This window comes from Ipomoea nil, unplaced genomic scaffold, assembly GCF_001879475.1.
Source record: "Ipomoea nil cultivar Tokyo-kokei standard unplaced genomic scaffold, Asagao_1.1 scaffold3142, whole genome shotgun sequence".
NCBI lineage: Eukaryota > Viridiplantae > Streptophyta > Magnoliopsida > Solanales > Convolvulaceae > Ipomoea > Ipomoea nil.
In genome coordinates this window covers 378,889-405,290 of record NW_017619570.1, presented here as the reverse complement: position 1 = coordinate 405,290, position 26,402 = coordinate 378,889, and the positions used below count along the sequence as shown (strand labels likewise).

Here is a 26,402-nt window from a genome sequence, read left to right as displayed (position 1 = left end):
CTCTATAATTATGAATCTACAGTATAAAAATTATGGATATGAAACCGTGCCCACCTTGCAAGGTGGGCACGTTTCCACAACATAATTTGTCGAGGATTAGTCTGAGTATGGTACGGGCTTAAAGGTGCCTCATATAGTTAGGACCTGCTCAGGACACCTCATAGTGACGAATTATATCGTGTATCGCGGCGCATAATCGATTATGCATCGAGCTTCAAAATGACGTCGTTTTGTTTAATAAAAAAGAAACGGTACCCGTTTCGTTGTTCTGCGCCGTTCTGCAAAAAGTTACTCTATTATTCAGTTTCATTTTGTATACACTGCTGTTTCAGTTCAACACAACTACAGTTTCATTTCGATATAACTATAGTTTCATTCGATATTTATACACTCAAATATGTGAAAATGTTATTTAATTTTATTTTATATACACTATAGTTTCATTAAAACACAACTACATGATCATTTCGATATAACTACAGATTCATTGCACAATATACTCAAATATGTGAAACGTTATTCAGTTTAATTTGATATACACTGCAGTTTCATTTCACTACAACTACAGTATCGTTTTGATATAACTGCAGTTTCATTTGATAATATATAAAATAATACGTGAGGCAATGTCGGTTTAGATACACTGTAATATCAGTTGGTAATTAACACATCAAAAAATGCACGCTCCATTAATAGTAACGGCACGCTGTTTTGACCGTGGTGCACGTGCACCGCGGTCCACGATATAACGACTGCCTCATGGTATGACCCAAAAAAAAAAAAAATACAAGGCGGGATTTATAAAAAAAAAAAAAATAATAATAAAAATAAAAAAAACTTTATGCTTCCCTTATGCGAATATCTCAAATTTCATGGTAGAAACTGAAATTACATGAGAAATTAGGGGTACTGATAAGAAAAACCCCAAATAGATGTTGCATCTAAGAAATCATCGAAAGAGAGAGAACAGCCGGAGTCTTCAAAAATTTTCCTCGTCTTTCTTCTCTTCGTTCACTTCCGGCTGCTTAAAGAGAGAAGATAGAGATAGAAAGGCTTGAGGCTCCAAGAGTGAGAGAGCGACCAGACGAATAGACGATCGATCTCCTCCTTTCAATATATATACGTATACATCTATATATTGATATACACAGAGATCGCAGAAGTGGGAGGGTGCATTTTGATAAAATGGATTTGGACCAGTGGATAGTGAAGGTGAAGGACGGTCAGCACTTATCCGAGGATGAGCTTCAGCTTCTATGTGAATATGTACGTTTCTTCCATTTAAAACCCTAACCTTTCATTTTTTTTTTTTTTTTGAAAGACTAACTTTTCATTTCTCATTCATTGCCATTATTTTCTTTTTCGTTTTGAGCAATTTTTGTTTGTTCATTTACTTTGTCTGTTTATTCTTGCTTTTTAAAATTATACTTCTTGCAAGGTACCCAAATGATTGCTGGAAAGTAACTGATGGTTTAAGGGTAGTTGGTAGTTTGAGACGATAAGAAGAATATCACTCAATTTTCTTTCAATTCTCTAATTTCTGTGCTTCTTGGTTACAAGATGTAACGACCTTTGAATCCTGAGCCTCATATTGCCAGAGTTGAGTTAATAGAAGGATGAAGTGAGTGCAGGAAGAACAGACTGATTTGCAGAGAGGAGAGGAAAAGAAAGAATATAGAGACCAAGAAGGATATGTTTTTTTTTTTTAATTGTAATGTTCAGATACAACTTAATTGCGAGCAGTTAGCTCTAGCTAAATCAATTGAAATGTAACTATCTAGCTGGAATTATGCCACAAATTCAATGCTCTCAGCCTGGGTGGCAATCTTGTAATTAACCTGGAAATATACTCACCTTAAATGATGTTGTTTAACTCCTTGATCATCCACCCTTTTTCTAATCAAAATGATATCATTTTTCTTGTGTGTACAACTTCTTACAGCAAGACAATGCACAACCATATCAGCTGGGTCATTACACTAGATGACTTTGTTGTTTCTCTACTTTTAAATTGGATATCTTGTCTGTTCTTGTAAAAGTGGGGTTTTGCCATTCTGTTGGGATACTTGCTAGAGTGAAATATATGAATTATTTGAGATAGTCATGTTAATTAGACATTAGATGGTGAATAACTTAACACATTGATATTTTTACTAGAAAGTGATGCTCTTTGCTCTCATCTTTGGAACTTCCAAGGACAGGATCTGGTTTGATCTAATGCATCTTCACTATTCTGGTTAGATGTAGTCCATTGTACTGTAATTTCAGTTGTACTTTATGCTCATAATTCGTTATTGCAGGTGAAAGAGATCCTAATCGAGGAGTCAAATGTGCAGCCTGTTAACAGCCCAGTTACTGTTTGTGGTGACATACATGGCCAGTTTCATGACTTAATGAAACTCTTCCAGACTGGAGGTCATGTTCCAGAAAAGAATTATATTTTTATGGTAAAATCTTTCGTTCTATTCTCTTAAAGCAATGGTTGGTTTGTATATTATTTGCTTAATTATTGATGCTGTCAGTTTCATAGTTTTATTGATTAACTTCTGATTTCTCGATAGGGAGATTTTGTTGACCGTGGATATAATAGTCTAGAAGTTTTCACTATTCTTTTGCTCCTTAAAGCAAGGTATATTCTAAGCTCATAGCTGTAAATTTTACCTCAAGGATATACATAAGTGCATGCTTCTTTCTACCCTTCTATTAAAATGCAATGTACTTGTAATGTCACTTCTTAGTATATGATAATCTATATGTGTACTATACTTATTGCATTTTCTATGAATTGTTAGCCTGGAATGTAACCAAACTTGATTGTAGGTACCTGCTGAAGGTTGTTTAGAAATTGAAATATTAGTTGATATTTTGGCTACTATGATTGGTGAACTTTTAGTTTGGTCTGACATTGAATTGTGAAGGATTAATTGGGTGTACTGCAGTTTATGGTTGTTATTTCTTTCAGCTCAATTATTTCTTCCATCATAATTTTGTTTAGAGATTGTTTAGTGACTTTATTTAACTGGTGTTTTGTTTGCTTGAACAATTATAACCTTGATGCTTTTATGTCGTTAAACTTACTATTCTGGATTGCTGTAAAAAAATATTCAATGCTATCTAATTTTCCTGGTTTTATTTACTTCCAGATATCCAGCTAATATTACTCTTTTACGTGGAAACCATGAAAGCAGGCAACTGACTCAGGTAATTGACATTGTTTGTCACTCAACTTTGGTTTCAGGATAAATAATTCTATGAAATTTGTTTACTATATGCAATATTCACAAATTGGATTAAAGGAAACAAACCTTGCACACTTTTCCTTACACTGCATGGCCTTGAATTTTTTAAATCAGTTACGTGTATTTTTGTTTTTAACTGTATGATGCAATTTTCCACCATTGTCTCTCGCACACATACATGCCTCAGTACATGACACACAGTCACACAGTGCTTCCTAGAGAAACATGCCTCAGTACATGACACACAGTGCTTCCTAGAGAAAAATGGTGTAGCATTCAGGCAATGCTTGAGTTGTCAGTGCTCTGTGTAACTTATAAAAAGACATCTATCCTTGTTTCTGCCAAGGTTGGTTTTGCAATTGCTATTTGGTTTTGGCGCTTTGCTCAATAACTATCATGCTTTTTGAGGTTATTTTCAGATTTTTTAATTCTTTGTTTCTTGTACTTTACTAATGCATCTTGCTTATTTAAGTTTCACAACCTTAGGGATTACACCAAGTTATAAGTGCTAAAATAGGACAAATATTCATTTGCTTTAGGAATAAGGGTCAAATAAGCCCTCCTACTATAAAAAAATGCAATTAGCCACCTAAACTAAAATAAAGATCCAATTGACTACCATAATTGCAATAAAAAAAATGCAATTTCCTTTTTTCTCAGATAACTTTCTGGTAACATGATGTGGCCAGTGACCTGTAATTTTTTCTTTTCCATTTTCCTTTTAAAACTTATGTGGCAGCATTAAAATAATAATAATTATAATCAAACCCATCTTCCTGGGAGAAAAACAAACCTTGCGGCACCTCATAGTTCATCCATTCTCACTATTGTAGAACTCACAATAGTCCGTTTTGGGTGCTTGACTTTTCCAACAACCAAACTTGTGAAAAGCGCGAGGCGAAGCGATGAGGTGTTGCTTTGCTTGGGCAAGGTGCAACTGTGTGAAGAAGCGCACGACTGAGCGCGCTTTCTGGCAAGATGACGAAGCGACAAAGCGGCGAAAAGCCACGCTTTACCATATAACGCACAAGTCAACAGTCAAAAATAAAAAACGAAACTAAATTCTAACCTCAACCCTAAGTCTCGAGAAACCCCTTATGCCTCACACCCATGGTTGCAATAGGCGCTAGATGCTAGTCGGGCGGTATGGTAGCGCCTAGCGCCTAGACGGCCTAGGCGGGGCCTAAGCGGCCTAGGCGGTCGCCTAAGCGGCTAACTGAAAAAAAAAAAAAAAAAAACAGTGCACGTGTATAGGTGCATATATGTCATATTATATTATATATATATATATATATATATATATATATATATATATATATATATATATATATATATAAATGAAAAAAATTAGCAAGATCGAGTCGGCCGGGTTAACTCGGCTAACTCGACAGAAATTGACGAGTTAACTTGGTGTAATCGGCCGAGTTAGGCGCTAGGCGGCCGAATTAAGCGTTAGGCGGGCGCCTAGGCGGCCGATTTCCTAGGCGGGGAGCCTAGGGGGAAAATCGCCACGGCCTAGGGGCGCCTAGCGCCTAGGCGCCGATTACTCGGTGCCTAGGCGGGATTTTTACAACCCTGCTCACACCTAGAACTCTGTCCTCTGCTCTGCTCTGCTCAACCCTTCGTCCCTCACTGCTTTCTGCATCTACCATCATCACTGCTGACGCTGCCTCCTCGCTGCCTTGCTGCTGCCTCCTCCCTGAGAGCCAAGCTTAGAGTCTCAAGATAAATTGCCTTGCTTCTCGCTCTGTTTTATTTTCTTTCTTTCTTTTTTGTTTCTCATCTTACGTTGAAGAAGACGATTGAGGTCTGAAGTTAAAATGTTTAATAGGAATAGAGTTGGAGTCTTGGTTGGACACTTGACAGTAGTAGTTTACACTTCACAGTTCAGAGTACACATTTTGTTTTGTTTGTTTTTGTTTTGTTTTTTTTTTTTTAAATTAAGTTTTGAAATTGTGATAATTAAATGACTTGAATGATTTTATGTTAATGACTAAGTATTTGTAACTTTGTATTATTATGATATTGTGACTTTATGAGTTTATAAGTTTATGAGATTATCAGTTTATCATTATTTATGTTATTTTGCATTACTATTTGAGTATATATATTAATTTTTTAAATAGCGTTGCTTTATTTGAAAGAGTGACGCTTTGCTTTGCGCTTTCGCTTTAAAGCTAAGCCCGAGCTTGTCTCTTCAGTGCGCTTTTTTGCTTTGAAAAGTTTGCCGACAACTACTTCACTTGAAGAATTCCTCCATACATCTGTTGCTATTCTAAGTTCTTGAGACTGGAGGTCTTGTCTTTAAGTTTCTTCTGCTTCTTTGCTGATTTGGGTTTCGATTGCTGCTTTGGAGGCACCTCTGATGATCATCCAACTGTATCCTCAACCCAATCTCAATTCAATCTCTTTATAGCTGTTATTTGCAATCACAACTTCACCTAATTAGAGCTTATCCGGGAGCTTTAGAGGGAAAGAAACATTAGAGAGGGGATTTCTATTTCAGTAACCTAGTCATTAAGGAATACCTCCATATAAGCTTAAGAAGGAAAAAGAAATGTACATATCACCAGCCAGGCTTGTTTACCGGGAGTAACCTAAAAAGAAAAGGAACTTGCATTTTTGTTTTTTGCAGTTATGATAGCTAATTGGAGTAATTTTTTTTAGTTCAGGTGGCTAATTGCATTTTTTTTAGGGTAGTAGGAGGCCTATTTGGCCCTTATCCCTTTGCTTTACTACTGTGTTTTGCTCTTGTCATTTAATATCTAATTGGTGGTACATTGATTTCTTTGTCTACTTTGCTTAAAATGGTCATGCAATTGATGTGCTAGTGTTGAGTGTGCATTATCTTTTACCACTTATCAAATGAAAATGAGTGTTGTCTTTGATTTTATCCTTTCTAAAATAGGTTTATGGTTTCTATGATGAATGCCAAAGAAAGTATGGAAATGCCAATGCTTGGCGGTATTGCACCGATGTATTTGACTATCTTACTCTCTCTGCGATTATAGATGGAACAGTATGTGCTACCACTTCTCTCCCTTCTTGCACCTTTTTTTCATCTATGTTTGGCTTTAAAGATCTACCTATCTATTATATTTAATACATTTTCTTTAATTTTCAGGTACTATGTGTCCATGGTGGGCTTTCTCCTGATGTTAGAACTATTGATCAGGTACCTTTTGTGTTAAATATTCTTGCATTTTAACCACTCTGTTCATTGTGATAATGTGTTTTTGATTTTTTTTTTCATGCAACTTTCTATGATGTAACCTCGGTATGTAAATGGGCTTCTATATGGCTTACATAGTTACATACCTGTGTTATTCTTTTTGTCCCAAGGTGCTTAATGTGCCACTTGTAGAGTTGTAATTCTCTCCGCACTTATGAGTTTGCGCCTTCTGTTGCAGATCAGGATCATTGAACGTAATTGTGAGATACCTCATGAAGGGCCCTTCTGTGATCTTATGTGGAGTGACCCTGAAGATATTGAAACATGGGCAGTAAGTCCTCGTGGAGCAGGATGGCTTTTTGGGTCCAGGGTTACATCTGAGGTATGACAGATTATGACATGTAAATTGTGTTGCATCCCCTGTTTCTAGAAATAATATTTTCCTCTTTTGCAGTTTAATCATATCAACAAGCTGGATCTAGTTTGTCGGGCTCACCAACTTGTCCAGGAAGGTCTAAAGTACATGTTTCAGGACAAAGGACTTGTAACTGTGAGTTGTCTTTTCTACTTTGGTTTACCTTTAAAGATGGCATTCCTACTCTGTAGCATGATCAATTTCTTATTTTCTTATGTTCCATGCAGGTGTGGTCAGCCCCTAATTATTGCTATCGGTGTGGAAATGTAGCTTCCATTTTGAGCTTCAATGAGAATATGGTATTGACTCGTGATATTTTAAAAGTTAAACCAATGAACTTTTATCTGTTGAGGGACTACTTGCAGATAGCATTATGTTTTCAGTCTAGCATCGTTGTGAACACGTACTTCAATAGGTCAAGCTCACTTCTAGGAATCATTTACTTCTCATTTTCTTTCACCTTTGACATTATTGGGAATTTGTCCCATATCCACCCTAAACAGCTCATATGGTTAAATGCTTAGGAATATACCTAGCTGGAAAAAGGATTGCATATTTGTAATTTAATAATTGATCTACCCATAACTGGCTCATTGATTTAGATGACACAGCTTTATGAGATGTGGAGTTCTAAATGAGGCTCTTAGTTTCATTTCTAATAGTTCTTTGCAAAGTTTCAATGTCTCTGTACTGTATTGACACAAATATTTCGTGAATTACAATTTTTTTTATATTCGTCATGTATAGTTCTTACATACCTCCACTAATACTCCTTGCAGCATTAGTAGAGTGACATTTCTAATTTTGATGTCTACACCATAAATTATGCCATGTCACAATACTGGATAGGAAATTAGAGGGTTGTTGATATTTCCTCGTGGCACTATGTGAGTGAAACTTCTGGCTTATTTTGTATGGTAAATTTTGCCATACCACAACATCCTGGAATTGGACATTGGGTGAATGTTTAAACATTGTCCTATATAAAATTTGTTAATCACTTTATTTTAGTTATAGTCAGGGTTACCAGACTTATTTAGCTGACAGATTTTCCCCTTTTTATTGGCACTGCTATATATACAGTGGAAAGTTGAGAGTTTGGAGAAAGAGAAAGAAAGGGGGTTGCAAACATTAGAAATTTTGGGAAGCCCTTGTAATGATTAATTTTAGAAATTTATGCCTGAATATACCTCCAAAATGTGTGTTCTTTTTTCATAGGTTTCATCTTCCTGCATCAATGTTAGCCATGGAATTGACTTTGAAATGCACTTTTGTATCTTTCCTCTAATGCTTGTTTATTCTCTCAGGAGCGTGAGGTGAAGTTCTTCACCGAAACTGAAGAAAACAACCAAATGAGAGGACCCAGAACGGGAGTTCCTTATTTCTTATGAGTTAATTTTCTTACATTGGTTATTGCAATATATTTCTGCACCTAATTCCACTCGTCTGGAATGAGATATTTGTCAGGTTGAGGAAACTTGAATATATGTGGCTTGGTGTTCTAACAAGATGGTTAATGCACCAAAGCTCGATGCGGTAACCTTGCCATGTCTGAATAGTTTGTGCCCCTGTAGGGTGTAGCAAAGATAGTGTCAAATATTTGTTTCCCTTCTGTTTCATAGTTCTATGTAGCGTGCTATATTTTGGTTCTCATTGTTATCAGTGTAAACACTTGAGATTACCTGCAGTCATTTGGTATGGCCTCAGTTTATTTTAGTTTTGACTTTTGACTAAATATAGCAGTTTTTGATTTCTTGGATAGTTTATTTATCCGTTATAAACAATAATGCATTTTTGGTGTTTGGTTTTGTCCATTTTGAGCTATGTGATGTATTGAAGAGATTTGATTTCTTGATGCTGTTGGTACCAATTATACAATGGACAAGAGTCCACCTTGCAATGTAAATCTTGTTTTATTTTTTTTAAAAAAAAAACAATTGATATTTAGATTATGTACTTGCAAATAAATTAAAGGTACATAATATGTTAATTGTAATAGATACATAATTGATTAATTGTACATACGGAACATAATTTATTAATTACATGTATGTAATATATTAATTGTAGGTGTATAATATGTTAATTGCAATATGCATATAATTTTTTAATTGAAAGTATATACAATATGTTAATTGTATGTACATAATTTAAATGTGTTTTGAATTAAAATTCACAATGTAAGGTGGACTCTAGTCTATGATATAACAATTGCGTTGGTACCTATGTATAGATTATCTAATTGGACTTTTGTTGCCTAAGAGTAGTGTGTGCTTGATACAGTTGTTTCTTGTTAGTCCGTATTATCTAATTGGTTGCTATGCCTTGCAATCATTATTTGATGGATCATGGTTCACATAGCTTTATGGATTAGAAATAAATAGTACATTTTTAATGGGAAAAAACGTCAAATCAACCTTCAAATTTTACCTAAAAGTGCAATTAAGTTCTCCAACATTAAAAAAGTTCAATTAAACACCCAAATTTGCCAAAATAGATCAAATAAATCATGTTTATTAGTAACCAATAGATTATCAGTTATTCACTGACTAGAAAGCTTAGCTTAAGGCCACCCTCGTCGGAAAGACGACCGTCACCTTCGTTGATCGTTCTTCTCCATTGCTGGTCGCTCTTCTCCAATGAAGAAGACGACCAGACGGTTGTCTTTCCCAATGAAGAAGGCGACCATCTGTTCATCTTCCCCATTGGAGAAGACGACCAATACAATTTGTATTCTCCATTGGAGAAGACAACCGGACGCCGGTAGCATGACGTTCGACGACCGTTGAAATGTTGGACGGAAACTTAATAACCGGTTGTTTCAGGTGAACAACCGGTCATTTGGGTTTAAATGTATCGAAATGACTAGTTTGAGTGTTTAATTGAATTTTTTCAATGTTGGAGGACTAATTGCACTTTTGAGTAAAATTTTGAGAACTTATTTAAACATTTTTCCTTTTTAATGTACTAAATGTATATTATGGTATATACATTATTTGATTCTATTCCTTCTTGTATTAAATCTTTGATTTTAATATATATATATATATATATATATATATATATATATATATATATATATATATATATATATTTGTGATATTTATTAGAAATTATTATTAAAAAAAAAAAGATGAAATAACAAAGACATGTGAGGATAATATTGTCTTTACAATTTGTTAGACAATGAAAACAATTTTTTTAATTTTTATTTTATAGGCAATGAAAACAAACATTAAGTTTGATCCTCTATGAATAGAGAAGATAGAACTAGCCCTTTCCTCATTCCAAGAATTGCAATGTAATTTGTATAAATTGTTGGGATCACTAATTCGATTTTATAGAAAATATAATATAATATATATATATATATATATATATATATATATATATATATATATATATATATATATATATATATATATATATATATATATATAGAATTGCACTCTGGTGCGAATAGAGCATCCAGGTGCGAATATGTGAATGCCTGATATCCGTCCACGTGTCCAGATCTAATGGATGAGAAACACTGATTTTTAAAAAAAACGCGGCGACATTTTTGTAAATAATTGAACATCGAAGTGCAAGTAAAATGTATTACAAGTGCACGTAAAATGTATTATAGGTGCAAGTAAAATTTACACTGAGCATCAATACTAAATGCACCTATAGTTATAAATAGCTGCACCTATCGTTTTAAGTAGTTGCACCTAGGTGCATGAATGTTTGCGCGGTGGTTTTCACGGGTACTACTACCCGCAAGAACAAAAACAATGCCAAACAGAATGAACTCAGATCAATGAATGTTAACAAGGCAAAATTACATGCACTTGCAGGCGAAAATAGGTGCACTTGTAGGTGAAAGTAGGTTCACCCGATCATTGAATGCAGGCAAAAATTACATGCACTTGCAGGCAAAAGTAGGTGCACCCGATCAATGAATGCTGACACGTGACGCGCGCTGATTGGTTCGCACTTCTCTCCTGGGCACCTATTCGCACCTGAACGCGACCATATATATATATATATATATATATATATATATATATATATATATATATATATATATATATATAAAACAAAATAATGGATTTTATAATCTCGAAGATTATAATTATAACCAGCTTATATATACAAATATATAGATAAGAGATTTATTTGTTTAAAACATAATCCCACTTACTTGATAAGAAAAGAAGGATCCAAGTCGAACCTACAATCACAGGGACGAAAGGATATTGCGAGTAGGTTGTTAGTACGAGCCGAGCAAAGCACTCTCTCCTTAAAACCTTATTTGTCGCCTCCCAAAGGTGCTAAGAGCATGCGGCCTAGGTTTCCTAGGATAAAACGTACTACGGTTATAAGTTATGAGCACTCAAATTTAGAACTCGACGAACAAAAGCGTGGGAAGAGCATAGATGACAAGAAAGAAGAAGATAAGGGTTTCGAGAAGAAAAAGCCTACGATCTCAATTGTTAATTCTGCCCGAATGGCGCAGGGTTTCGAGAAGGAGAAGTCTAGGATCTCAATTGTCAATTCTGCCCGAATGGCGTTCGCTAACGATTCTAGTTACCAGGAACAAAAAGCCTAGGATCTCAATTGTCAATTCTGCCTGAATGGCGTAGGGTTTAATTTCGAGCAGAAAAAGTCTAGGATCTCAATTGTCAATTCTGCCCGAATGGCGTTCGCTAACGATTCTAGTTACCAGAATTGACCTAACTGCTTCGATTGGCCAAAAATTGACATAACTTAAGCCAATTTGATTCTAGTTACCAGAATTGACCTAACTGCTCCGATTGGCCGAAAATTAACATAACTTAAGCCAATTTTCCGGACGACATTCATACCCGCAAGTGTCAGCGTACACGAGTCGAGCCTTTCTAAACTCATTTCATTTTGGAATTTGATTCTCCTCCTGCGCGCAAGAGAGAACCTCTATGATTGGCGGAAAATTGACATAACTTAAGCCAATTTTCCGAACGACATTCATACCCGCAAAAGTGTCAGCGTACACAAGTCAAGCCTTTCTAAACTCATTTTGGAATTTGATTTGCGCGCAAGAGAAAACCTCTATGCTATACAATTCAATAAATCTTAGAAAAGCTCTTGTATGAATAGTGGTGCAAACCTACTTCCCAAACCAATATGAGACAAAATGCTACTTTAAAGTCTTTTCCCTACATTTTTTCAACTCAAATAAGTCTACTTTGAGAATCAATTTCTCATTCACTCATTAACCGTTTTGAGAGCGTACAATATATCAATCTCTTCATTTCACTACGAAGAACCCGAATCCATATTGACCCGACACAAATCAAAAGTGGACCCCATTAATATTTGTAGCACAAAATAGCCACTTAAAATAATATTTTATGCTATTTTTCCAACATAAATTTGTGGGGTGGTTCAACATGCCATATGAAACCTATCTCTATCAGAAGATGGCTTTCGTTCTGATCAAATCTTCCTTCATATGAACGTATTTCTTTGAAGAGGTATCCAAATATTGTGTGGGTAAATTCTCCCTCTCACATCCCATTCAATGGAAAACAATGACGACTTGCCCGGCTTTTCTAGGACATTCTTCAAGTTTTGAGGCAAGCAACACAACTAGACAACGGAGTAGTACTTGACCAGTGAGTCAGTGACCATAACAACTTGAGGTAGTTTCACTAAAATTTCACTTTCATTTACTAAGCTTTGTGTTTTTAAAAATGTAATATCATTAATTAAGATCTGAATTATGGATGGCAATGGGACGGGGTGGGTGTGGGGGATATATCCCCCGGCCTCGCACCTGCATTCTCAATTCACTTCTCGCACTCGCACTCGCACCCACACGTGTAATGAAATTCCTATCGCATACCTGCTTCCGCGGGGATTTTGAGGGTGCAGGTAATATCCAACTCGCAACTCTAATTATTAATATTACACTCAAATCTAATAAAAATTTTATACTACAATTGTAATTATCACACGGATTTTTTTATAAGTTTGAACATAACTCTAAAATTTAATAAGAGTTAATAAAGTTAATCGTTAATTGGAACTAAAATTGCCTTGGTAGTATAAATTGTATTAAGTGTTTACTCATTATGTTATTTGTGTTGTTCCTATTCAATTTTCATTAACAAAAAACAAAGAAGTTTAATTCATTATGCATTTTTAATTATAAAAATATACATAAACGTATATAATAAAAGAATACTAATAACAATATATATAAGTGCGGGGCGGGGATACCTCCCCCGTACCCGCCCCCATACTCGCGCAGGTATACAAAATTTTCTCCATATCCGCTCTCATTATCCAAATTGTGCAGGTATTTTAAAACACGTAGAGGCGAGAATACGGAGAATCTATTGGGTGCCGATAGAATTACCATCCCTAATCTGAATACAATGTATCACAAATAAACAAAGGAGAAAAAGATAATCATTTTCGACAAATAGACAAAGAAATCGACTCTCGAGCCAAACGATGAATAGTGCAATTTGCAATTTGTTTTGCAAAAGATACAAATGCATGAGAAAAATTACCTAACATTTCTTTAATATCAACGCAAATGAGGAATCATCATTATCTGTTGCCAGGGGATTCCAACTGCAGCTACAAACATTCCTTGATCAATTCGGATGGCATTGACAAAAAAACATTCTTCCTCTATCTTTATCTATTGATGCATCAATCAACATTACTCTTCCACCATCCCGCTAGTGGCTTGCTCCATTTTTCTACGTAAAACTGTTGTTGGTTTTGTTGTTCCTCATTCCCAGTAGCTCTCCTTTAGTCACTCAAAGAGAATTTTACACTCTCATAAATGGCCCTAGCTGGGATGGAAAGATTATGTCAAATCTTTTCATTCTAACTCCCAATGGGAGTATAGTTGTAATTATTTATTTTTGACATATTAATGTAATATATTAGTTGTAAAAATAATTAATTTTAAATATTTATAAAGTAATACATGAGTTGGAATATAAACATAATGATTTGACAGTGACGATTTCAACACCATATAAGCTAAGTTAATTGTAATATTAACACCGTTAACTATTGTCCTTAATTGCACCACTTTATAAAGTACAGGGACTAAATAGAACAAATAAAAGTACAAGAACTAAATTGAACAAAACACTATAGTACATGGATCTCATAGGTACTTTGACCAATCTTCCAACTTGGTGTAGACTTAGCACTTGAATCTTCACTTCTCGTAGGCCAAAGTCTGAGCTTGATCTGGAAACATTTAGCTCTTCTTCTCTTCTCTCACTGGTCAATTTTATTGGCACTTAGAATGCTTTTAATCACTTGATATTGTTCAATAATAAGACCATAAGCTTCTTTAGTCTTGATTGAAGGTATTTATAAGAGCATTTGAAATAAATCCAATAATTAGAAGGAGAAATTTCAAACACCTCTTATCTCTTGGGTAATGACCAGTGGATATTGTGAAAGGTTACTTTTTGTCCAATTTTTCAGTTGTTTGCCACGCCTTTACTTACTGCACTTTACTTTTTGTATTGCACCTTTTGTTTAGGCTTTTAAGGAAAATTCTCCTTGGGATGTGTACCTAGGACTCCAATTGCCTTGGTAACATTTTGCATAAAGATTCTGACTTTTAAAGCTTCGAATTGTTCGCTGAGAATGCCTCGAACAGTAGATCTAAGAGGTCAACTTATCATTCAAGTTAACTCTTCGTATCATAGTCTCTTGTAACCTTTCGGAGATGACTATTGAATAGTCATTCCTACGTATACTTAGGGGTGACCACGGTTCGATTTGAACCTTCGGTTCGAATCGTAACCGGAACCAATAAGGTTCCGGTTAAGGTTTGTGGAATAAAGGAACCGGCGGTTCCGGTTCGAAACCGTAAAAAAAAAAAAAAATTATTGTTGGCTGCAGGCCTACGGCCTGCAGCATACTTCCTCACTGCCGCATTGGGCAGTGGGCAGTGGCACAAAGAGGCAATGACCAAACTTTTGTCTTTGCCTCTTTAGGCTTCATTTTTTTTAAAAAAAATCCGGTTAGAACCGCCGGTTCATAAATCGGAACTGGAACCGTACTTTGCGGTTCCGGTTCTGGTTTGTCCATTTGCAGAATCGGAACCGGCGATTCCGAATCGGAACCGAATCAGAACCGGAGCCGTGGTCACCCCTACGTATACTACTCAAATGAGTTAACTATTCTTTAACTTAACTCTTCGAATTCCCACTAATCGATAAGGTTCGCTCTTCCACTCTTCGCCTATTGCAACCATATGGTCTTTAATTATGTCTTCTACTCTTCGTTGCTTCCACTCTTCGTAGCTCTTCGTCCTCTTAATTCCTCGTTTGAGAGTTTAAGTTTAACATTTGAAGTGTAACTCTTCGAGCTAGAACTCGAACTCTTCAAAACTATTCGAACTGAATAAAACTTCCCAAGTCTAAAAGATCAGAGTAAAACAAATTCGGGGACTAAATTTTCTAATTCTTTTGGTATCATCAAAATCTAATTTGCACTTGTTCCTAACATTGAATTTTCTCCCACACCTTTAAAGAGCCTTCCCACATTGGTTTAATCGGGAAATGAGGTTAAGACCTCTAGTAGTCTCCCAACTTTGTGCCACAATCTCTCTCTGCAATTAGCCTCCCTCAACCAAATGTTCTCAAATTTGAATTTCTTTCAATGATTATACCCTAACCATGGGAACTAACCAAAACATCAAAGGCAAGTAATCACTCTTAGAAGCTATAATAAAGGAGGTTTTTTGCTTCTCCAAACATGTTCATTGAAAAAAGAAGCAATGAGCTAAACATGTCTAGGATGACGACGAAGTGGCGAGATACTATGAAAATGTCACTAGTTTAATGGAAAGATTTGTGTGAGAGGACGAACTTAGCCTCTTGGGTCATAGCAGCATATTGAGAATCAACTATTGATTTTGGGTTATCTCCTCATGTTTCTTTAAAAAAGAAAAAAGAAAAAAGAAGCAATGGCCTCTTTGAGTGGATTAAATCCACAAGAACTTGGACAGTCTGTGATTGAAAAGATCAACTCTCAAGTAAGGAAAATATGCGTGACAATCTATCATTATAATAAAGCACTAAGTTTCTGCCTATGCCAAAATCCCGCCCAATGAAAACGACGCCGTTTGATGGCCTGAGAAAAAATTGTTATTAATCGCGTGCAATTAAATACAGCCGGCTACTTTTTTGCAATACCAAAAAAAAAAAATCTTAAATAGAATTCTAATTATTACAGACTTCTAACGAGAGTGTTAATTATAATGATAGATGCTTTGAAAATCGATTTCTCCATAAACATTTAAATGTAGCCGCAACTTGCTCTTGAAAATTGAAAGGTCGGCAGCCCCCTTTAGTCTTCCCAGATTTTGAAATCCATTGATTTATACTCTATATATAAGCCTGTGTCGATGGAGAATTTCCCTCCAAACTTCAGAATATATTCAGTTCGTATCACCTACATTTTACAAAAAATACACCCAAACTTTTAGCAACTAAACAATGCCAATGTATGTTCCAGTAAAAGACATTGGCCCGCTTGATAGGGAGAAAGCAATCAGAGTGAAGTGTGTTAGATGCTACGAAATAGCCGAGAACAGAGGGTCCACCGAGATCAAGAGTCGAGAAGTTTTGGTCTGTGATAAAGAGGTATTTTCGTGTCATTCTTATGATTTTATTTAACTGTTTAAGCTTTAGGCTTTATAATCATTCCAATGCAATACACATGTCTTATTTATTTCACTAATCCTACTTGCAGGGTACTTTCATACATTTGAATATGCAAAACAGTGATGTCCAGAAATATAAGAATGTGTTCATAGAAGGGAAGCTCTATTCTGTAAAAAACTTTTTGGTTTTCACCCACTATTATACTTTCAAAACTTGTGATCACGAATATATGATTAGGTTAAACTATAAGACTCAAGTAAAGGCCATCAAATCGAAAGGTTTTCCTAATAAGATGTTTCAGCTCAAAAACTATGACTCTTTGAAAGACCCTACTCAAGTGAATGACAAGGTGTTGTGTAACACCCCAGATTTTCAAGACATTTAAAACTTATAATAAAGGTAGAATCTTATTAAATCCCAAGATATAAATACAAGCGTTCGGGGTGCTATGCCACACCTGGGCTAGAGAACCCAAGTGCACAGGCTAACTAACTAATATCCTCAAAGCGTGAATACGTAAACGTGGCACGCAGGCCAAAAGAGAAACTATCTACTTCTAAGTTCTAGCGCACTCCAGTGACTTAATCTTCTGTGCCTGAAAGCCAAATATATCTGTTCAGCGAGATATGCTGGTAACCCACTCCAACGCGTTGAAATACAATACATATAGAGATATATATAGATATACGAAAACCATTTTGAGCCTGAAGATATATCCTACGAACTCTAGCTTTTAAAACCGGGAATGACTCGACAGATAAGGCCAGACACGAGCAACAGTTATAACAAGCATATGCAGTTCACAACAGATAAGGCAGATAAGGCAAAGCATAAACAATGATCATAACCCAACATGAACAATCCCCAATATAAATCCCATAGTCACATCCCCCAAGACACTCGTAATCACAACTCGTCCATGTCACCACACATAACACACTTTGTTGGCGCCACAGGACCAATCGCATGCCCATACATGAGGGTCAGCGCATATAGCTCTGACACGGCCCCGCAGCACCCTACCCCGTATCGCAATACGGAGGGGTCGATCGCAACCGACCGATGAACCGTAGCTCATCATAGTGTTTGATCGCAACCAAACAGTGGACCGCAGCCCAAGAGAATGTCATCTGACCGCAGCCAGGAAAAAGGACGAACCGCAGCTCGTATAGAAACGTTTGATCGCAACCAAACGGTGGACCGCAGCCCAAGAGTATCAATCTGACCGCAGCCAGCTTCTGAACCGCAGCTCAGGATAACCAATCTGATCGCAACCGAATTGGGGTAACACACACACATAACACATAGCAAGCACATGCAACCCACATTACACATTAGGAAGGGGGAGAAAACGTATAACAAAACCTATGCGTGATCCATCACATACTAAGAATAGTCCTAAGGGGTTCATACTTCTACCACCTAGGTCAACGGGATACCAATTCAACTAGCATGCAAAATAATAGACTCGTAAACCTACGAATGGCACCCGAAATATCAAACTAGACATAGGCACGATGAACGGAGTCCGTTGGGACACCACGGGGATCGGGGGAACATCAAACGGGGAAGCCGGGATCCCGGGATGGGGGAATTTCCAGCGGGTAGCCGGTGGGTGGGGGGCCACCCGCCGACTGCCCGCCGGAATTACTGTTCCGGGCAGTGGGTCGCCGGCGGGCAGCTGCCCGCCCGCTGGCTACCCGCTGCCGGGCGGTGTTTCACGGCCGTGGGTAGGTGGCGGGTCCCCTACCCCCCACCTACCCCCACTGACTCTTTTCACACACTTTACGCCCCGGGAACCGTTGTGGAACCCGAAACCATGCTTAGACACTTTTCAACGCAATTAACGACAACACGTAGACAATTGACGAATCAATACAAGAAACGAACGGCACATAGCCTATCATGCTTTTCTAAATATAATCAACACCCAAACATGCGATTTCCCCACCCGATAATCCAAGAATAAGATCATACGATACAACCTAGGGTTCTAATCACTTTTATATCAACAAGAATACGGTTCGTCTTCTAATTGCAAGATTCGGTAAGAATAACACATAAACATCAAGAGCATCACATAATTATCAAGAACAACACATAATCACCAAGAACTCCATATAATTATCAAGAACACCATAATTATCAAGAATCTCCCAATATCAAGATTATCAAGATCCCCCATGGGATCATCACATCAATTGCTAATAATAATCATCATAACTTGCCAATACACAATAATATGGGGAAACCCTAAGGGGGAATTATAACTATGAAAATAGGTTTTGTTGAGACATGGGTTACCTCTTAGCCTTAATTAATTCCTTGGCTATGAAGAATCTTTCTTTAAGTTTTCTTGATTTCTTGATTTCTCCTAGGGGAATTCTTGGAACTCTTTGGGTGGTGAGAGATTAATGTGGTGGGGATTCTAGGTGCCTCATAAGTTCCCTATTTATATATTTAAGACTCCTAGTTAGGGCCTGAATGGTATGGGTTTACTAATTCTATTCCTTATAGGGCTAGGGCTTGTTTTAGGGATAAGGGTCCATGGTCCATAGTGGACCATATTAATTAAAGAGAATCCTAATCCTAATCTGAATAGTAAAAGGCCTACTTCTTTTATTCCTAATAGGCTTAAGACTCTTATTCGGGCAAGGGTCCACGGTTCATGGTGGACCTCACTAATTAATTAAAGGTAACCCTAACATAATTAAATCATATTTAATTATTATTAACGGGATTAATTAAATAATTAATCCGGGATTGAAGGCCGTAACACGGGGTGTTACATGTTGTTTGGTAAGTATATAGTTCATGCTTTTGCTATTTTTAAGTTTTCTATTCCTGTATTTTGTCTACTATTCATTTTTTTTTTTGTTATTTTACAGATTTAATAGGCAGGGTTGTCGAGATCCATGCTCCTGTGGACAAAATAATAGGAGGCAGACCAGCAAAACTTCTTGATTTCAAAATGGCGGATAATCAGTAAGTTTTCTACTAACAACTATGTGCCTATATTTTTAATCATTAGATTATTTCTAACATAATTCCCTATAGGGGAAATACATTACCGTGCACTGTTTGGGACAGTCATGTTGCTTCTATGGTACCATATTATGATTCTGGTCTTCAAGAACCCCTAATTTTGGTTCTTCAACTTTGTCGGGCAAAAGTGGTGAATGGTAAGTTATGTCATTGCATTATTCTTTTGATTTTTATCTAGGTTTTCCAACAATCATTAACATGTATGATTCTAATAGGTGAAATCAGAATTACTAGCTGCTATGATGCTACCCAACTTCATTTGAATGGACCTTATCAGGAATTTGCTGATTTTAAATCTCAGTAAGTGCCTTAAATAGCATGTTGCTTTATAATGTGTTATACTGTTTACTGTCTATATTTTAAATACCATGTCAGTGCCTTTTTTGATTTTAAACTTTATCTACTGTCTGGATTTTAAATAGCATGGATTTGAGTATGTTATCTACTGTCTACTGTATACATTTTAAATAGCATGCATTTCAAATTTCAGTAAGTTCCTTTTCAGTTTTTAGATGTTATCTATTGTCTACATTTTACAACTCAACACATAACAATGCATGAGACAACAATGAATCTACTGTATCTATTATTTATAACACTTATTCATAACATGCAATGGACTCATATAATTGACTGTTTTTGTTACCTGTAGGTTAAGTGCATCACACAGCCCTTTACGCAGTATCAGCACTGCAACTGTGTTTTCTCAATCCCAAGGAATTGATGACTTCACCAGTGGTGCTTTGACTGTAACTCCAGTTGCTGATCTGTTGAAAAAGAAACAGGTTATACTCTTAAATTGTTGATATCATTAATACAGTCAAGTAAGATCAGTAATTATTTGTCATTATAATACATACTAACCAAGTTACATTTCCTATGACAGAATGGGGAATTCTATGTGCCTGCTGAAATAGTGGGAATTGAAGGGTCATTTGGATGGATGTACATCTCATGCATGTCACCAGGATGTAACAGAAAACTGTCTGGCCAAGTAGGTGATTTCAGTTGTACACACTGTAATAAGAAGTATCAAGGAGGCATGGCAAGGTATAGAGTGAAAGTGTTTGTTCTTGATAAAGGTCAAAAAGATGCTCCCTTCCTTTTGTGGGATAGGGAGTGTTCTGAATTAGTTGGTATCCCAGCACACAGTTTGTACCTCAAGTATAATAAGGTAAAGTCATACAACACTATAATTTAATACCTTAATAGCAGCTGTGTTAATCTATTTCACCTCTAAGTATGCTATTTTGTTTATTTTAGGTTTCAGACATTCCAGCAGAATTGGAATCCTTAGTTGGTATGCGAATGATATTTAAGATATCATTAAAGATGGAGTTCATGAAGGGAGCTAATTCAGCCTACACTGTGATGAGAGTACTAAGGGATGAAGTGTTAGTCTCTGCCTATTGTTCTAACCTTATTGAAGACCAAGAGAAGGACTTGATGACAAAAATGATAGATGAGGACGAGGAAGAAGATGATGAATCTGATCAGGTTCTTATTTTTAATAAAGTATACACTATACTTACATTTTTAAGTCTTCTTATGACATGTGTTTGACTAAATAAACTTTTCATGTATATAGGAGGCTTCAAATGGAGAGAATGAGGTCAACAGCCCCTTGAGTATACAGCACTCTCAAAGTGTAGACCTTGAGACTGATGATTCTAATGGTGTGAAGAGATCGCTTCTGGATCAATTTTCCTCCTCAAGGAAGAAGGGGAAAAATGTTATTGTTAAGAAGGAAAAAGTTTAAGATCTTGGATAATACAGACTGTTACCACATGTTTTGTGGTTTTACTGTTTTCAAACTAATGTTTTGGCCTGCACACTATCTATTTTCATTTCTAAAACAATGTCAGTTTGTTTCCATATGAACATTTGTAGTCAGTTTGACTATTTTTCTTTTTGGTTTATCTATGCTTAAATCTATGCTTAATTTGATTACACTGTTTATTTCTTTATTTGGTTAGATATATGAAACTGTATGCAGGGGAAGAATTAAGTTACCAAGCAAGCAATCTAACAAGCAACTAAAGACAAGGAAGCAAACACAGTCCCAATCAGGTCAAGAATGAAGCACAATAAACCACTGTACCAGAAAAGCTTTTAAACTAATTTACTTCTACCTATGTGATAAATCTATAGTCATGTACTGATTCTGTAATTTATTGTAATATAGATTGTAATAAAACTATTTATTTTGCACTATATACATTTTTCTATATTACTTTCAAACTCAAAAGAATTTCAATAGAATCATTACCAAACTAACCAGAAAGTAACTTGGAAAACATGTATTCAATCAAACACACTAATAATGTTAATAAAAAAAAAAATTGAAATTAATCACATATACATTGAGTGAAAGGATAGTCCTACATAAATTAGGTTCTAATCAAAATAATACATTTAACAGATTAGTTAGATAATCCTATATTCTACACTTTGAAAGTGAAAAGTGTATACAAATTTGATTTGACTTTGTCAATTCAAAAAGCAAATAGTCAATGATAGCACTAAATCAATTAAACCCAAATATATCAACTAAAATAAATCCAGATATAGCTTTGGTGAATTTCAATTATCATTATCATTATCTTTGGTTAAGTTAAATATAAATTAGACTTTAAGGTCAAAATTGTATAAAAATTATTCAAATGATCACAGTATAATTACATATTACTATATAATAGAATATGTAGAGTAAATTGTTTTGAATAAAGTCTAATTTATTAAGGTTAACAGTAGACAAAAGGCTAACAGTAGAAAAAAACATTTACAAACTTAAAAATATAGTGTTGGAAGTAGCTGTGAACAATGTAATTAAACAATCATATGTACTTCAAAAATGAACTTTGACTTCGTCAATTCAAAAATGATTATATTTTCGCTTTCTGAAAATCCTATATAATTGTGATTGTTGTAAATAAATACAAAACCTTATCATATGAGAAGTTTTGGTCTGTGATTGTTTGACAAGTAATATACGATTAGGGAACCTTATCATTAGTAATATACGATTAAAAAGTAAGAAAAATGTAGGAATGAAACTTTTATACATGTTTTACAAAATGTGATACATCTTTGAGCCTATAAAGTACCAGAAAAAGCTAACAACGCTTTTTAGCACATTACAAAATCAAACCGTAAAAATTGTAATTGACCAAATATTTTCCATGTCAATTTGTCTAAAAAGTACACTATACAGTACTGTTTCTGATCTCAACGGATCTAAGATTTAAACATTTAAAATCTACAATTTACAGAAGTAAAGTTTTATAAACTTGGAGAGTAAATACTCATCCCCTAATACATACAATATAATATACTAATTTGTAATCTGAAAATGTAGAATCTGTGATATATAAGAATCTGTCAGCACTGCCAAGTATTCAACTGCTGTGCCAAAAAAATGTCAAAAAAAAAATAGGACTACAAATAGTAAATGTAATTTAGTCATTTAACATATGCATCACAAACAAAGTTTAATCATTTGCCAAAGAATCAAGAACGAACAAAATGATTTTAACTGATTTTATTATAACAACTTTAACAATATAAGTAACAAATGTGACAACAAAGTATTCAAGTACTTAGTATGTAATCTATCATTAAAAATGTAATGAATCTCAATATAAAATTGGAAACACAATGCTCTTTGGCTTTAAAAACCACATAATTTGTAATTTGTAAATAAAAATGTTAGAAATATACAGACAGATTCTAAAAATTTCATATAACTGCATCAGAATTATAAGTTCATCATTTGCCCAATACTAAAAACAGTGTTAGTATATTTGTAAAAAGAATAAGTGCATTAGTGATAGGGGAAACATGTGTATTCAATGACAGCATTACACTATTGAATTTTGGTTTTCCCAAAAAAACTGAACAGTCATAATCATTTCAGTACATGTGTAAACATTAATGATTATCAGCCACTAAAGCATTCAAAATATAGCAAATATGCATGCTCAAACTACACTCACAAATCATTATTGAAAGATCCAAAACAACATCAGACATGAGGAAACTTAATTCATCTACACTAATAAGGAGCCAAAGGAAGCACATAATCAACAATCAAGGTATATTCTACACTATTAAAACTCTTAATTTAAGTTTACCAGTTTCTGCTTTTACTTCAATGACCACAGCCTATTATGCATCCTGATCTTCCCATCTTTCTCTTATGCAACCAATTATGAACACTGCTCCCCTAAAAGATAAGAGTATTTAAGTTAGTTGAAACCCTAAGAAATAATATGATGAATCTCTATACTAATCTACGATTTTATGCTAATATTTGTTTCAATTCCACTTATCTGAGCGACGAATGGTCGAAAAATTCCTGGAATGTCTTTCTACGGTGATGAACACTGTACCACATTTGTACACAGATCTGCAAATTTTTTTTTTTTAAAAAAAATGTTAATTACAAGCAAAATACGATTGTAAACGAAGGGACTGGATTGAAAGATTACAATACAGTTTGTAGGTAACTTATCTCATAGCGACTGGATTGAAAGATTACAGTGCTTTGTATCTAGATCGTGACATCAACCTGAGAATCTTCAAAATACGATTGTAAACGAAGATGGACTAATCAAAACCCAAATCTTCCGATTAATCTGAAGATCGCCTACTAAAAACGAAGCGACATGAACAAAATCGAAGATCCGACACTCAAATCGAAGATCTCCGAGTAAACAACGACGATCTGGCAACACAATTTCAGATTGGAAGAGTGAAAACGAAATCGCCCACAAAATAATAAAATCTTCGATTAACAAACGAAGATCGGGCACTCAAATCCATGATCTTCGAATGAGAACGAAGATCGCCTGATAAATATTGAAATGAAGATAGGGTTTTGAAAATCCATCCTCATCGGATGTTAAAGGTCATGAAGATCTTTAGGACATGAAGCTTATTGCCTGAAATTGTACAAAGCTCAAGAGCGAAGAAAGAAATAGGGATGTCCGCATTCGGATATGGATGAGAGGTAGCTGGGAGGAAGGAGAGTGTGAGGGGAGTGTTATGGGTAAGAAGTGGGCCGGGTATGGGTTATCAAACATGGGGAATGGTTTGGGCTATGTATTAAAATCATTATATATTGGGTTTGATTAGGGGAATGTTTAATTATAGAGATTTGCAGATTTTAAACCCATACTTCAATAATAAGTTTGTACAAAAAAATAGTTGATTATAAATTCAGATTAATTTTTTAAAGTATTTTTGTATATAAGGTACATTACTTTTTTAATGGATGTACATTATTTGCATTTAGAAATTTTTTATTTTAGTTTTGATTATGGTTCACGTTACTACGTGGACCACGGTTAATGTATTGACGATGTTAATTCATGACTTATTTCATATAATACTTAACTTCTAATAGTGTTTAAATTTCTTACCATTAAGAGCACTTATTTTTTGCTTGTAATTTACACGGTATATTTATTGGACCATGGTTAATGTATTCTCAATTTTTATTAATGCATCTATTATTATACAAGCCATCCTTCAATAATAACTAACGAAAATAAAAATAGGTGATTATGAATTCAGATTAATTGTTTTAAGTTTCTCCGTATATAAGGTACATTACTTTTTTAATGGATGTACATTATTTGCATTTGCCTTTTTTTTTTTTTTTTTTTTTTTTATTGTAGTTTTGATTATGGTTCACGTTAATGTGTGGACCACGGTCAATGTATTGACGATGCTAATTCATGACTTATTTCATATAATACTTAGCTTCTAATAGTTTTAATTAACTATTTTAAATCACTATAATACATACGTTGTAAAATTTTTCAAAAATGTTTCCACTTTGACTTTCTATTTTGCACTTTTAAAATTTGTTTTTAATTATGTATCACGGTACTGTGTGGGCCATGGTTAATGTATTTATGTTTTTAAAAGTGCACTAATTCTTATAATATATAGCTTATAATTCAAGTTATATATGTTAGTTATTTATTGTCTAATGTTTGCCTTTGCAGAAAATGTTGAGAACAACAATACCATGCTACAAGAAAATATTAATGATCTGCAAATGGAATACACACCACAAATGTATTGTAATTCAAGTGAGAGGCCAAAAAGTGCTCTCACAACAGGTAAACTATTTAAAGTTTTTACAAAATTTCTTTACAGTAGATAACATATGACAAACGTGTTATGTTTTTTCAGTTAATATAGAATCCTTGGATATACAAATTAGTACGCGTAGTACGGAATATACAACCAGCAACAGTAAATCAAGGCATTTTGTTTTAGGATCCCGAAATACATTCTCTTCGAGTGCAAAAAGCGATATACTTAACGGTGAGTTTTTACATTTTATACCACAATTACTTAATTGTTTGTATTCCAGTTACATGCTATAAAAAATTTCTTTTAAATTCCATGTTTAATTGGTTATATAAAAGGTACCCACACAATTTCTGAGAACAAACGCCCACCTCTAAACGATATATCCAATGGTAAGTATTTATTACGTCATTTTATACAAATTAATAACTGTTTATTAAATTATGCTAGCTAAGTTGTAAAGTATATATTTTTTAGGTAACACAAATTGCAACAAAAGAAAATGCATGGATAAGGGTAAAACTATTATCCAGTGTAATGTTGTCAACCGGGATTTGTTTCAAGATTTTGAAGAAGTTTCCAATATGGACACTATTTCAAAAACCGCGAAAGTACATCATGGTACGTATAATGTTAAATAGTAGTAATTTCCAAATGTTTATGCCTGTTATTCTTGGTTTAAGTCATATGAAACTAATTTCATATATTATGCTTAGCATTGTCACCAATTACACAACAACATATCCAAT

General features: G+C 34.8%; 1 protein-coding gene across 1 annotated transcript; it reads left to right on the top strand.

Annotated features, from left to right (window-relative positions):
- Positions 1 to 941: 941 nt before the first annotated feature.
- On the top strand, positions 942 to 8,640 carry LOC109167007 (phytochrome-associated serine/threonine-protein phosphatase 3-like). The gene is made up of 10 exons (XM_019315901.1): positions 942 to 1,266; positions 2,301 to 2,447; positions 2,562 to 2,629; positions 3,144 to 3,201; positions 6,148 to 6,258; positions 6,364 to 6,414; positions 6,650 to 6,793; positions 6,866 to 6,961; positions 7,054 to 7,125; positions 8,134 to 8,640. Exons 1-10 carry the CDS (start codon positions 1,186 to 1,188, stop codon positions 8,215 to 8,217), a joined length of 912 nt encoding a protein of 303 aa, XP_019171446.1. The 5' UTR covers positions 942 to 1,185; the 3' UTR covers positions 8,218 to 8,640.
- Positions 8,641 to 26,402: the final 17,762 nt, after the last annotated feature.

What these genes read in the sequence shown, in the direction of transcription:
- LOC109167007 (XM_019315901.1), top strand. Translation starts at nt 1,186, where the DNA reads ATGGATTTGGACCAGTGGATAGTGAAGGTGAAGGACGGTCAGCACTTA. An exon ending in AAAAGAATTATATTTTTATG is followed by an intron (nt 2,448 to 2,561) that starts GTAAAATCTTTC and finishes ATTTCTCGATAG; the next exon opens with GGAGATTTTGTTGACCGTGG. An exon ending in AAAGCAGGCAACTGACTCAG is followed by an intron (nt 3,202 to 6,147) that starts GTAATTGACATT and finishes TTTCTAAAATAG; the next exon opens with GTTTATGGTTTCTATGATGA.